At 48.2% G+C, this 15,455-nt stretch overlaps 1 protein-coding gene across 3 annotated transcripts in view; it reads left to right on the forward strand.

The window, feature by feature from the left end:
- The first annotated feature begins 4,269 nt into the window (after positions 1-4,269).
- The window catches only part of ARHGAP26 (Rho GTPase activating protein 26), a 311,322-nt gene continuing 300,136 nt past the window's right edge, over positions 4,270-15,455 (forward strand). For 2 of the 3 annotated variants that reach the window (XM_066591243.1, XM_066591246.1), the window contains exon 1: positions 4,270-4,629. In XM_066591243.1, the coding sequence (XP_066447340.1) occupies positions 4,476-4,629 (154 nt within the window). In that variant the 5' untranslated portion in view covers positions 4,270-4,475. The remainder of the gene's footprint in view (positions 4,630-15,455) is intronic. The other variant, XM_066591244.1, reaches the window with a different exon arrangement.

Below are 15,455 nucleotides of genomic sequence, written 5' to 3' on the forward strand. Positions count from 1 at the left end.
GAAAATGTTAAAAGTTTTTCAGTACATTAGATCAGAACCGTAGATTAAACCCCAAGACCAGTCTGCAAAATGAATTCAGACCCCAGACTATACCCCCAAAATGAATTCAGACAACTAATCAGGTCCATAAATAATTTATATCCCGAGACCTGTGAATTTCTTTTGCGCACCCTGTTTTTTGTGGGTTGTGACAAAACTGACTCACTTGGGCCTTCTTGTGTTTTTTTTTTTTTTAACAAACATAGAAAAACAGATGAAACATAGATGCAACTCAGACGTAAAAAATGTACATACAAACACAGAGAACGCGGTGTGCTTCTTACTAAAATTGCAAACGCCCCTGTGTATATAAGCCCTCAGGGTCCATCTTTACCGACAGCATTCTAGATCACTGTACTCTAGTGCACCTCGCTTAACCCCTTCTTGCTGCAGGATGGAAGTTTACGTTCTGGATGGGAAGGTGTTCGTGCAATTGGATGTAATCTTACGTTCTACAGATGGCACGGGCTTGAAAGCTGTGCCATCCGCAGTGGGAGCTGGCTGTGGCTGGCAGACAGCCTCCGGCAGCAGTAACGGGGATCGGTGAGAACATTGCTCACCACTGTAAGGGCGAGCACCCACTGGCGTTTTTTTACCTGCGTTTTGCGTTTTTCCTGCACAGGCATAGAGATAACATGTGTTCCTGTCCACTGGCGTTTTTTTTGCGTTGCGTTTGCGTTTTTAACATAGGAACATGTCAGTTGCATATGTGTCCTTATTTTTCTCCTAATGCACCCATGAAAGTCAATGGAAATTAACGGAAAAGCCGCGAAAACGCCGCGAAAAACGCGCGGAAAAATCACGGGAAACGCGGCGAAAACGCTGCGTTTTTTTCCCGCGGAAAACGCAAACGCCAGTGGGTGCTCGCCCTAAGGCTGGCTTCACAGAGACGCATTTGCGAGTGCAATATGAAGACATTAGAACCCATTAATTTTTGTGTGCACATTTTCGGCAGCGCAAAAAAAGATAGAACATGGTCTATCTTTCTGCGCATGTACGCACCAAAAGTCCCCATAGAAGTCAATGGTGAAAGCGCAAATGTGCGCACACTAAGCAACGAAATGCGTTAAACACTGCGCAATTCCGCTGGAAAAAGAACATATCTGAAACCAATTAGCCTTTTCAATTGATGCACTTGTTTGCCGTGCGCAGATGAACATGCCCTGTGGCAGAAAAAGTACAGTAAAATACGCTATGTGCGCAAAAAAGCCTTGATCATAGTTTATAAATGTTATGCTAAGGCGGGCACAATTGTGCTTATGCTCATGTGAAGACGGCTCACAGGGTTCACAGAAAGAGAGTGCACTTCCTCTGTGATGTCATTGGCTCGCTGTGATGTAATCGTGGAGGTCCGATAGGTTTCCATGGCAACTGGATGCGAGACAACAGCATCCGGGTCTGCCACGGCCTATGATTGCTAAGAATAGCAATAATGCATTGCAGTGTAACGTATTATCACTAGAGATGAGCGAACCTACTCGGCCACGCCCCTTTTTCGCCTGAGCACCGCGATTTTCGAGTACTTCCGTACTCGGGCGAAAAGATTCGGGGGGCGCCGTGGGTGAGTGGGGGGTTGCAGCGGGGAGAGGGAGAGGGCTCCCCCCTGTTCCCCGCTGCTACCCCCCGCTCCGCCACGCCTCCCCCGCCCCCCGAATCTTTTCACCCGAGTACTGAAGTACTCGAAAATCGCGGTGCTCGATCGAGTAATTACTCGAAACGAGTACATTCGCTCATCTCTAATTATCATAGATTTATGTCCTACAGGGACATAAAAAAAATGTAAAAGAAAACAAAAACGGAAATAAATAAAAAAAAAACTTCTTTGTGCACTTACATTTATTTTTAAACAAAAAAGGATGACAAAATAAAACCCACATATTTGTTAGCATTTCACCCATAATAACCGCCACAATACATTTTGCACTGCAACACAAAAAAACGGAGCCAAAATGCTTATTTTGTTCATTTTGTCTCCTAAAAATGCAAAAAAAGCTGTTGGTACCCTAAAACTGTACCAAAAAAAACTACAGCTCGTCACGCAAAAAAAAAACCAAGTCCTTACAGAGCGCCGTCCGAGGAAAAATAAAAAGGTTCTGGGGCTTCGAATGCAGCAATGAAAAAAATTACTATTAATTCCGCGCCCCCCCAAAAGGGTGTTTTTGTGCAAAAGTGGAAAAACCTAAAAGTCTTATGCCCACGGCCGACTGCGAGATCTGGCAGCGGAATCAGACCCTGTGCCCTGGCATTAAACCCTGCGTACCTGTCTTGAAGACTTCTTTCTGCTCTGCGAATGTACCAGCTTGCGTGCCGCCGCACATGCACAGTGCAGAGTTGCGCTGGCGATGACATGGATCCGCTGCAACTCGCCACGGATTGGACGGCTTCCACCGACTGCAATGGAAGCCGTCCGTACAAGGCTTGCACTAGAATAGGACATTCTGCGATTTTCCCCCGCGAGCGGAGGTGAATTGCAGTTGATTTCCGCTCGTGGGCAGGGAAAAGCGTTTTCCATAGCATGTCCTATGGGCAGTGTTTGCTGCAGGATCCAGAGGCAAACGCCCCCTCCGCATCCTGCAGTGCCATTACGGCCGTGGGCATTGGGCCTTACACTGGGTTCACACGGGGCGGAATTGCCATGGAATTTTCATGCTTTCTTTCCACACAGAAATTCCGCCTGCATTTTTAAACCTGAGACTAAGTAGCAAAGTGGGTGAGAATTGCAAAAACCTCCTTCACACACTGCAGCCAAGGCGCGCTGAAACGGACATGCAGAATTCAAGTCTGCGACATGCCACTCGTATGGCCGACTCCGCTGCAGACTCTCCTCTCTGTATGGGGAGAGATTCCTGCAGCGGAATACAGGCTGAAAAGCCGCTTCATACCTGCGCCAAATGTTGCGGGTTTTGAAGCAGCCTTTCTGCTGCGTAAATCTTGCGTAATGTCCGTTCGGTCCCGCTTCAGACATTCCACAAGATTTCCTTCTCATGAGAACCCAGCCTTAAAGGGGTTGTCCCGCGGCAGCAAGTGGGTCTATACACTTCTGTATGGCCATAATAATGCACTTTGTAATGTACATTGTGCATTAATTATGAGCCATACAGAAGTTATCAAAAGTTTTATACTTACCTGCTCCGTTGCTGGCGTCCTCGTCTCCATGGTGCCGACTAATTTTCGGCCTCCGATGGCCAAATTAGCCGCGCTTGCGCAGTCCGGGTCTTCTGCAGTCTTCTATGGGGCCGCTCGTGTAGAATGCCGGCTCCGTGTAGCTCCGCCCCGTCACGTGCCGATTCCAGCCAATCAGGAGGCTGGAATCGGCAATGGACCGCACAGAAGCCCTGCGGTCCACGGAGACAGAGGATCCCGGCGGCCATCTTCAGCAGGTAAGTATGAAGACGCCGGACCGCCGGGATTCAGGTAAGCGCTGTGCGGGTTGTTTTTTTAACCCCTGCATCGGGGTTGTCTTGCGCCGAACGGGGGGGGGGGGGGGGGGGGGTTAAAAAAAAACAAAAAACGTTTCGGCGCGGGACAACCCCTTTAATAAAAAAAATAAATATATATAATTTTGTTATTGTTGTAATCGTACCGACCCAGCGATTATCGCTGTACGTAAATGTTTAGAAAAAGATGGCAAAGTGGAGGCGGTTTATTCTCTCTGCCCTCCAAAAAAGAAACAAGCCCTAATGCCGCCATACTGACGGAAGATGAAAAATAAAAAAAAGTTATGGTTTTTGAAAAGTGAAGATGAAAATTGCTCCCCCCCCCCCAAAAAAAATAGTCGTATCGTTCGTCATCATGAAAGGGTTAATGCCACTTTCCCTTGCTCACTTGCAGGTTTTTTATCCTCTTACAACTTATGGCTTGGAATGGATCTGATTATCGAGGACATACAAGCTTTCTCCGCAATTCCCTGCGTGGAAGACCCAAATGACACTGCAGAACACCCCGCGCAGTTGTGCCTCGGAGCCCCCCCAGTGCATAAGGTGCCCCTCCAGGACCCAGTGGCATGGCATACAGTCCTGAGAGCGGTGTGCGGGGGGTGCACAGGTGACCTCCAGCAGCCGGCTCTCCCCTCCACCAGCGGGAGCATCGCTAGCTGTCAGCGCCGGGTGGGAGGTGTCTGGGCCGAGCTCAGTGGGAGGTGGCGGGCAGTGGCCGTGAGATCACAGGGCCTTATCTGAGAGGCCCCATCTACTTCTCATTTCCTCCTGCCTCCAATAAGAGTGCAGAGCGCCGGATGCCATCACTAGCCGGGCTCCCTGCGCACACGCCCGCCGCCGCCGGAGCTCCGCCCTGTGCAGGGAAACTTTCAATGACTGCAGCTGTCCTGCCAGCATGTCCTGAGCCCCGCAGCCCGGGCACCTCCTGCTGGCGGGCACCGCTCCTGCACCGCCACTAGCTGCCTGCTGCTGCTGGGATCGCGCTCGCCGAGGCGGAAGATGGGGCTGCCCCCGCTGGAGTTCACGGACTGTTACTTGGACAGCCCGCAATTCCGGGAGAGGCTCAAATCCCACGAAACTGAGCTGGAGAAGACCAACAAGTTCATCAAAGAGCTCATCAAGGATGGCAAGTCCCTGGTCGCGGCGCATAAGAGTAAGTGGAGCGTGCCACCCGGAGCCTGGCACGAGCGTGGCATCCTATACAGGGGGCTGTCAGTGCTGGGGGCATCCTTCTGGGCTGTTCTGCTTAGGCAGCAAGTGGGCACATGCCATTCTCTGTCAGCATAACACTGCTGTCATCAGCAGTGTGCCCTGTACCTGCCATGTGCCCTGCTGCAGAGACTGGCACCCTATACAATGCAGCCTATATGTTATTGTATCAGTGGCTATAAATACCCACAGAGCGATGACTCAGATTGTAGCGCCAGCTCATTACTGCTCCTCTGTGGCTTTGCTATTATTGGATGCTCTGGGCATATATATAATGTATACACCTGTAAGGTGACTTGGGGCCCTAACATGCTGTCAGCTGTCAAAGCTTTAATTCCAAAAAATGGATCCATAGGCAAGAGGGGGTTAAACGCTGTCAAAAAAGGCATATGTTTGACTGCGCTTAGCAAGGTATTTGTTTCTGTACTTTTTTTAATTTTTTTTCCTTCTTGTGGGATTAAAAGGTGTAGCCTACTACGCTTTACTGGTCCAGGACAAAAGTATGGAAACGTACACGTGTTTTTTAATGTTGCAGCCAATGGTGAGCATAAGGCTGTACTAGGTTTCCATATGCTAAGCTTATGTTTTTTTTGTGTTTTTTACCCAATTTTTCATGTTCTTCCTCCCATATGTGAAAGTACCAATGCGAACGGGCCCTTACATCTTTCCCAAGTCATGGTGCTCTTTATATATATATATTGCTGTGTCCTAAATTGGTTGTGTTGGCGGCCGCCACTCTCCTGCCTGGCACACACCTATGATTGCCACTATATAGGAGCATGCTCTTGGCTTTGCTTCATACCTAAGGTGTAAATGTGTCCTCTTCGGCGTTACGTCATGTGTATAGAGAGGGGTGAGTGTAGTAGCGCTGTGGCTGCTGCCCGCTGACCTATCTGGGGTAGAGGATGCCAGCTGCAGTGGATTAGTGCTGCTCTCCCTGATCGCTGTGGTTAGCGCTTACTGTAATGTTTTCGGAAGCAGATTGCACAGACTGGAGCCAAAGGATGTTCACTGCTCTGTGGGAACTATGTTTATCTCCGAGCCTGAAACACCCACATACGAACTGCACAGCGTTCTGCGCCTGGAAGAGATGCGGAGAAGTGTGTGATATAACCTCTGCTAAAATTATTATTACAGCTCTCTGTATAAGAATGTACGGCAGAGAAACGCTCTACTTGTCTGCAGTCGGCTTTCAGCTTCTGTTTCTCTAGGAGGGGCAAACTTAACAGGGGTTTTGATAGATAGATTCAACTTTGGTAGTGGGGGGTGAAATGGATATTTAAATTAAAAAGCTGCTCCTCGGGTGGTTTGTTCACACTGTCAGTTGGTTGGTTACCCACGTGACCCCTGCAGCCCATAGGAGGCCCAACACAGATCGTCATCATTGGCCTCCCATAAACTGTCCAGGGCTTCTACATTAGAAGCCCATGTGACCTGTTAACGGAATCCCACCAGGACAGAAGACCCGGTGACCACATGGGTCAGAAGCCGTGATGCTGAAATGTGACTCCTGCACCATGGTAAGTATATTGATCAAGCATAGTTCAAGACTGCAATAAAAATAATTTGGACAACTCTTGGAAAGTGATGCTCTATTGAAGATTATTGTGAAGGGAACCTCTCATGTCCCCACAGCACTATAAAGTAGGGGTATTGGTGTATCTTGACGCCACCAGGAAGCTAGGAGTTTGACAGGGCTTGGATGCAGCAACGCCCCTGTCACATCCCTAGCTCTCCATTGGCTGACTTGTCTAAAGTCCTAGCAGCAGCGAGTGTAGTGCTTTTTGGCTGCCGTAGACGGTTAGGGATAATTCTCCTGGTAGGCTTGTATGATTACTAGTAAATGCTTCCATGTTACACCTGTAATGTGGAAGCAATGACAGTAATATAAGCCTAACAGGACAATTATCCCTAACCGTTCACAGCAGGCAAAAAGCACTACACATTATTCAGCCATGTGTTTGGCACTAGCAGGCGGCTCCTTCCATCTCCCCTGGCCAAGCGGTCAGTCCGGACAGAAGGCACAGGGCCAGCGGGTAGGAGCAGCTGCAGCTGGGAAGGGCCTCACTCCAGTGTCGTGCCGCCTCTGGATGACCGTACACAGCATGTCCTGCCACCGTTGCTGCCGCTGGGGAGAGGACAGCGGCGATTAGCAGGACCGCACAAGGAGACAGAAGCAACATGGACACTGGCGATCAGCGGGGAAGGTGAGAGAAGGGAGGTGACTGGGGAACAGAGAACTGCAGCGCGGGAGCCTGGGAGAGTTACTGCAGCAGCGGGGAGGACAGCAGCAGGAAGCTGGGGATATTAATACTTACTGCAGCAGTGGGGAGGATAGCAGCAGGTGCCTGGGTATATTCATACTGAGCTTCCAGGACCTGCAGGGCACCCATCTCGGCAGCCAATCAGGTTCAGGGGGCGTCACCGGCTTGTCACTGCTCTCCCCAGCTCTACTAGATGGTGGCGTTAAGATACACTAATACCTAAAGTAAGTTATCATGCTGTTGGGTGAGAGTTTTTTTTTTTAATACTCCTATGATCCAGCAGTGTCCCCCTCCTGAAGTGGGACATCTTGTCTGCCATCTGCACCCAGCATATAGTCCCATGTAAAAGTTCCCTAAGTTTGTGGTTTTATAGGGAGAGGACAGGTTACCTTTAAACTATCTGATCAGTTATAAAGATGAGGGTCTGCTCACATCAGCGTTGTAGACTCAGTTTAGAACCTCCATTGCTGAATTCCAGTAACATAGACTGAAATAGTGTTGCAAGTAGCACCAGTCATGCTGTAAAATACTAGGTGGAAGCCCAACAGACCCTATTCTAGTCAATATGGCCAGTTCTTTCATAGACAGATCCATTTGACCACTTGGTGCCTTCTCCGTCTCTCATAACAGAGCAGCAAACCCCTTTTGTGCAGATGTGGACAAGCCCTGAGTTGCCTACAAAGGAATTGCTTGGGGGTTTCTGCTTCAGAGCCCCCTACTCCTATACTCTGCTGGGGAATATAATACTAGGTTTGCTGGGGTGAAGAGCTGCTGTATAGAACGGCTTTCCCTCTGAGGAACATGGCACGTTAGTATGTTTATACATTTTGACTTTCAAGGCTTTATGGCAATTCTGTAAAGGAAACTGTAGCTGATCGTGGATGGGGGGGGGGGGGGGGGCTGCAGTGAAAACCTCACACTCAGCTCATCAGACAGCCCGTGTGAGCTTTTTTCTTTCCTTGCTGTCTGGGTCAATAGTAGGGTTTTTCACATCTCATGAAAGGGCTATAGTACCAGTGCAACCCTGGGCCCTTTCACTACTTTTTCCTACTAAGCGATGCTCTGGCTACCAGGCTGTGTGAGATGAACTGCACTGTGGGCAATGTTCCGCAGCCCTTTTGTTCTCAGGATTGGTGCGCCAGACCCCCTACTGATTATAAAGTGATAGCATGTTCTAGCAATATGCCCTCTCTAAGAAGGGAATTATCCTTTGCATCTGATTGTTGTCAGTCAATGACTGAAAAGTCATTCTGTCCTAGCCTTTACATATGCTCCACTGTATCCACCTAAGACCCATCTGCATGGATTCCAGGAGAGGACTCCTACCTCGCAGGATTTCCTAAACTGACATAGTATAACAAAATGGAAGTGTTGAAAAGCACATATTAGAGGTGGATACAGACAGGGTGGATTTGTTGCAGAATTTCTGTGCGAACCCTCCACATGAAAATTATGTGGCATTTACACTAGCAGTAAAGTGAGATTTTGAAAATCTTGCGCAAAAGCTGCAAAAATAATCTGCCCAAAAACTGTGCAGATATTGACATGCGGTGAGGAATTTTATCACCATTTTTGCTGTGTAATTCACCTATTCGTAATAAACAGGAAAATTCCGCACAGGAATGTGCGATTTATAACCCGCTTCAAAAATCTGCACCAAATGGTGCAGGTCTGGAGGCAGGCTCTCCGCGGCTGATCTGTGGACTTCTGGCTGCAAATCGACCCTCCTTCCCCGTATGGACCCAGCCTTAAAGGGAACCGTCACCTGGCTTTTTATGCTCGGTGAGTGCAGTACAAAGTAATGACTAGAGTTGAGCAAACGTACTCTGACGAGCTTGATGCTCGTTCGAGTATTAGCGTACTCGATGGTGCTCGTTACTAGAATAAGCATCAAATCGTGTTCGACCCTGCCCCAGCTTTAGGCTCCTCCCCGCTGTGACGTACCTGTTTTGGCCCCTCCCTGCTGCGACGCAGCGCGTGTCATTGGAAATTTTTTTTTCTCTGGCGGGAAGAGAGCTCAAGACCCCTGGACCCCGAGCTCGGTACCCGGCGTCCCACATACAAAAATGCTCAAGTCTCCCATTGTAGTCAATGGGGTTCGTTACTCGAGTAGAGCTCTCAAAGCTTGACTTGAATAACGCGGACCCGAGCATTTGGGTTCTCGCTCATCTCTAATAATGACTAGTGACCATATTCCAGGGCTGAGTCACTTGATTGTGGAGATGCTGTAGCTTTCGTAAAATTGCCGTTTAGCAGGAAAAGCCAAGTGCGGAGTCCTCATTAAAAGGGTTGTCTTAAGTTATGGAAGGGCAGCCTAAGGGATCCCCTATGGTATAAAATAGCAAAACCATGATGCTGGCCCTTGTCTTGGCTGTGTTGCTGTGGTTTACAGGCTGCAGCTGCCAATGATCATTTCAGAGTGCTGTCATTGGCTGCAGCAGCCTGTTTTTAATGACTCTGGTTGACCGCAGTTTCTAAAGATGACTTCTGCAGGGGGACCAGAGCCAAGGGAATGGGGAGCAGTATCAGCTGCCTTATTTTATACCGTGGGGGAACCCTTTAGACTGACCTTTCATGACTTTGACAACCCCTTCTAGTAAGCAGCGGGATAACCTCACCCTAAGACAACTAGTTGATGATTCTGTCGCTGTACGGTATCGGCATCTCATAATTATGGAAAAATGATTTTTCATGCACGCGAATGAAAAAGCGCAGCATGTTTGAGACTGCGGTTTCCGCATGAAAGGTTTCCATTGAAGTGCAGCGGTGTTATCGATGGGGTAAGCTGTGTAAATTGGACTACTGCAGGAATAAACATCATATCAGTAAGTTGTATATCTCCTTTTAACCCCCAAACAGTCATTTTAAAAATTGCGAAAAGCCTCCTGAAAATGTCACTTTTTTTTATTGTAGACCTTGGAGTTTGTCTCAAGTAAATATGCTTGGCGGAAACCTCCAACCACTTAGTGACATAACTAGTCTTAGTCTTAAGAGCCAGTAAGTCTTTTTTCCCCTTTTGTGTTCCAGCAGTCATAACTTTATTTCTTTGGCATTGTAGCTGTATGACAGCTTTCATTTTATGGGACGAGTTCCAGTTTTTATAGAAACAGATTGCAGGTACCTATAATGTATTGAATAACTTTTTTGTTGTTGGGACAATGAAGAAAAAACATTTTCACCATTGTTTTTGGTTCTTTATTTTTATGGCGCTCACATTATGGCATGAATATTATGTCCTCTCTATTTTGGAAGTGATTATGACAACAAATTTATAGAGGTTTGATTATATTTTACCATTATTGTGCAATACAGACCCTTTTTTACCAAATACCAGAGCATTTTTATTCTTCACTTGACAGAGCCGTGTCGAGCCAGATTTTTTATGGAAGAAAGTGTAATTATTAGTTGTGTGTGTGTGTGTGTGACTCTTTAAATGATCTTTATTCATGTTTAAGGGAAGCAAGATGATCAGAAATTGGCTATATTGGGGTTTAATTTTTTTTCATGGAATTTTCCATGCTTTCTAAAGTACTGCTATATTTTATAGCCTTGTGTAAGGGAAATTTTTTATTTTATTGTTTTCTGTAAAAGTGTTTAGATGCCACAGTCAGCAATGACTGCAGGGTTAAACTACGTAGATGAGGGATTAGACAAGCATGTCCTCATTTCACTCCTTTTTCTAGGGAAAAACCTATATATGACAACCAGAGAGTAAATATGCTTTCCAATTGATGGTGGGGGTGATGACCTAAACAAAAATTCATATCACACACCCCTTCTAATGGAGATATCTATAGTTAAATCACAAATCCCTGCTGCAGCTAGAGCAGTGATTCTCAACTGGGGTGCCATGCCGACAGAACCCACCAGGGGTACCACAGCTACCAAGCTGGGAATCGCTCAGCTGACATTAAATTGGTTTTGCAGTCAGTTGCCGCCAGGATATACAGAGTTCTGAGAGAAAGTGCTCATCCAAGCTGTGTAGTGGCTGGCCATTGCACAGGGGTCAAAACGGCAGCTTCCACTTTGACCTAGATTTATCCTGGCGGGCGCTGCCTGCAATTCCTCTTTAGGCTGGGTCCACACGGATCGGATTTACAGTAGCAGCAAAACTAATCTCTTCTCAATGAGGGGTGTGAATTCTCTACAAAAAATATGCAATAAAAGCTGTAAATGGTGTGTTTTTTGAGGCAGACTCTTTGTTGTAGAAAGCATGCTGCGGGCATTCCGCTACAAATCACCCCTGTGATGACCTAGCCTCCGGGTATGTTTACACGTAGCGGAAGTGCTGTGGATTTTCCGCTATGTTCTGACGTCAACTGCAGAAACACACCGCGCTTCCTCCCACCTCTGAAGCCTTCACACTGTTGGTAAAGTTATATTGTGATGAGCCATGCCCATATTCACACCCCTTTTTTGGTAGGAGTGCCCCATGGTAAAATTTTTTCCCCAGAGATGAAACGGTTGGGAAGCCCTGAGGTAAAGCAATAGGTCTGAGCAAAATTTTTGCTTACAATTCTGACCAAACACAGAATATATTATCGAAGAGTGTCGGTGAAGGTTTTGAATCGACTGCTTGAGACACTGCAGGAAATGATTTGTCACATGCTAGGACATGAGCAAGTGCAAAGATGTTGTAGCGACAAGAAAAAAGGGGAAGCAAAATCTGTTGAAATGCTCCTTTTATTCATCTGCTGCTTCCTTTTATATGGGTACATGTGCTCAGGGAGCGTTGATGACAGTGGATATGTCAGTTTATGTAAGGTCGGCATATTAGAAGTATTGACCTACTGTTTGTGGCCAACTAATAAGGAATACAGCAAACTCCTACTTGTGCATCTACTGTGGTCCTGATGGGAGTGTCTCCACGCTCCTCGGGGGCGGTGGCAGCCTGCCTGGCAAGCACAGTCCTGCAGGGCAGGAAGTTGAAGGGGGAGCGCCTTCCTCATGAATACACCAGATGCATAAACAATTGCCCCAATTGACTAAGAGTGGAGTTTCTTATGCCAGTCCCAGAAAAGAGTTGGACTAAATCTGGCACATTTTGCACTGTCCAAACTCAAAATTGAAAAAAGTGTAGTATTTTTGTCTTTTTATACTTTTTTATTTATTTATTTTTTTCGAGAGCCACAGCTGACTTTGGCTTCAGAAAGCTGAACAAACTCAGCGCAACGTATTTGCTATGCTATGAACAAGGCTTTTTTGCGTGCCTCCACAAAGCAAAAACAATGTTTGCAGTTGAAGCTTCATCCAGCCGTGGCTGCCAATAGCCGCATGATCCTTATTGGTGAGATTGTGTGGCCATTGGCTGTCACAGCAGGGCGGAATATGAACCGCAAGTGGCTTTTGCTGTATGGGGAACACCGCCTGTGGAATCCTATCTCTGGGACTAGTCATGGTAACTAGTTACAGCAAGTGACAGCTTGTTCTCTAATTACAGTCAGACTGCTCTGGACACACATCTGAAAAATGTGAACTCGCATGTAGACTCGGCGCTCTTAGATTACTGTTATTGTCAACAACTCCATAATTAAAATAAGCTAAGAAGCCGCTTCCTAGTATATACTGAGGCTCCCGCGGTGTTACTTCTCCTTATCATGATTATGGGGATGCAGAAACTGCTCAGGGGAGATTAGCGATGGAATCAAAGATCTAATGTGAAAGATCACTGAGTGGGAAATAAAAACCTAATTTATGCAGAAAGTTCTGCAAGTCAGCAAGATTGTCAGACTTTGACCCCATGAGATGATCAGAACGGTGCTCCGTAGTAGCTTTGTGATACGGAGAAGTAATATTAGCCTATTAAGGAGCGGCACCTCCATTCTGAATGTTTGTACAAATGGCAGATGTATATCGGGAGGGGTTGTGCTGTATTTCATTGTATGTGTATATATAATATACGCTGGTTCCCTCCTGCCCCCTCTTTAAAACCGATCCACTGATTTGAACAGACTAGTGTGAAACTGTTGTAGGGCACCCTACAACTACAGGCAAGGATGACTGGTTTGCACTTGTACCACCATATTATTTATATATAATATATATATCTCTAAATCACACCCCGCCAGATACGGTACTGTGCTAATCAGGTGCAGTTTGCATATCCATACAGTTAAAGGGGTTGTCTCGCGAAACCAAGTGGGGTTATACACTTCCGTATGGCCATATTAATGCACTTTGTAATGTACATCGTGCATTAAATATGAGCCATACAGAAGTTATACACTGACCTCCTCCGTTGCTGGCGTCCTCGTTTCCATGGTTCCGTCTAAATTCGCTGGCAGCTTGCTTTTTTAGACGCGCTTGCGCAGTCCGGTCTTCTCCTTTCAGCACGAGCCGCTTCAGTGTGCTCCCCGCTACAGCTCTTCTGCGCATGCGCAGATGAGCTGTCACTGCTCGGGAGCGCGCTGGAGCGGCCATTCTGTACCATCCTCTGTTAGAGGAAGGTGCAGAAACTGGAGCTGCCCAGCGGAGAAGCCCAGCAGCCCCGAGAAGCCGCCCAGGTAAGTGATGGGTCGGGGGTGATCTTCTCTAACAGGTGAAGGCCCCGGAGCCCAGCGCTAGGTTCCGGGGCCCAGCGCTAGGTTCCGGGGCCCAGCGCTGGGTTCCGGGGCCCAGCGCTGGGTTCCGGGGCCCAGCGCTGGGTTCCGGGGCCCAGCGCTGGGTTCCGGGGCCCAGCGCTGGGTTCCGGGGCCCAGCGCTGGGTTCCGGGGCCCAGCGCTGGGTTCCGGGGCCCAGCGCTGGGTTCCGGGGCCCAGCGCTGGGTTCCGGGGCCCAGCGCTGGGTTCCGGGGCCCAGCGCTGGGTTCCGGGGCCCAGCGCTGGGTTCCGGGGCCCAGCGCTGGGTTCCGGGGCCCAGCGCTGGGTTCCGGGGCCCAGCGCTGGGCTCCGGGGCCCAGCGCTGGGCTCCGGGGCCCAGCGCTGGGCTCCGGGGCCTTCGTCTGTTGTCAGGGTGTAGCGCTGGGGAGCCGGGGGCGTAGCGCTGGGCTCCGGGGCCTTCGTCTGTTGTCAGGGCGTAGCGCTGGGGAGCCGGGGGCGTAGCGCTGGGGAGCCGGGGGCGTAGCGCTGGGGAGCCGGGGGCGTAGCGCTGGGGAGCCGGGGGCGTAGCGCCGGTTACCTGCTGCCTGGCGGTGGGTGACTGGTCGGCGGCTGCGGGGCGTCTGGTTGCCATGGAGACACAGCTGGTAGCGTCTCGGGAGCGCGCACGTCGGGCTGCAGCAAGCGACGGGAAAAGACCCGGCGGCCATCTTGGGGAAACTTTTAGAAGTTGCTGAAGCGCTGGAACGGTAAGTACGAACCAGCTAGAAAAGTCATTTACAGGGGGGCTTAATAATGTATGCTTAATTAGGGGGACTGGGCAAAAAAAAAAATTCACTGCTTCCTCGAGACATCTCCTTTAAGGGCTTGTTTATATCTGCATTCAGGGTGTCTGTTCATGTCTTGGAACAGAAAGAAAAAAAAAAGTTTAAATTCTATCTTTCTTAAGCGAAATGGAGGGGAAAAAACATTTGTCAGTTCCATTGGGTTTCCATTTCTTTAATGGAACAAATGGCGCAGTGCTGCGACAGGACCCCATATCAATTTACCTGAGTATATTTAAAGGGAATGTGTTGTCAGAAAATGACATATTGGATTAATAATTTTTAAAGGGCCACTTCAGCGAAAACACCTTTTAAAATGATGCCTTTCCTGATATAATGGCTGAAGTCTATATACCTGGCGCCTCCATAACTGTCACATATGTTGTGGCTGAAGTCTTTATACCTGGCACCTCCATAACTGTCATACATGTCATGTCTAATGTGGATGCACTGTGCAAATTGTCTTTTGTCTCTAGTTATGTGTATTGCACAGCTGCAGCATGTAGGAGGTTAATGTCTGTGAATGGCTGGGATATGTTTGGAAAATGTATCAAACTGTCTTGTTACATAGGTATGTAAGATATAAATAGGAGTCTTGAGAGTTCCATTGCTTCAACGGTAGAGTGTGAAGGGAGAGTTTCAGCCACATGGGGGTACCTTCAACCCGCATGTGGTGAAGAATGGAGGCCGAGGAGAGGTATCCTGACGTTCTCTTCCCAAGACCCCTACCTCGAGTGAGTGGAAGTAAGGAGACCGCCGTACATTGTTCTGTCCACAAGTGAGTGTCAGCAGAGTGTTCTTCTCACCACCGGTGTGTCTGTCCAGGAGTGGAGCCCTACAGATAACTAGGACTATAGGCCCTGTGTTCTTCTCCCTGACCTTGCTGAAACTGTTTTTCCTGCACTGGTGTGTCAAAGTGGCCTTAAAGAAGTAAAGTTCCAGTCACTGCCCGTTCGCTGTGATTGAGGTATTCATTATAACCGAGTGTGGACTCTGTTCTTTTCCGCTGGACAACCAACAGTGTGAAGGAACAGTGGCGTCACGAGTGACAACTTCTTCAGTCCACTACACATTTATACAGGTAACTGTTATCCTAGCATTGCCCGGAAGAGGCTTAGCGATGCCTTGGCTCAGGCCGTACGCGCC

The sequence above is a fragment of the Eleutherodactylus coqui genome, chromosome 2 (assembly GCF_035609145.1).
Source record: "Eleutherodactylus coqui strain aEleCoq1 chromosome 2, aEleCoq1.hap1, whole genome shotgun sequence".
NCBI classification, from domain to species: domain Eukaryota; kingdom Metazoa; phylum Chordata; class Amphibia; order Anura; family Eleutherodactylidae; genus Eleutherodactylus; species Eleutherodactylus coqui.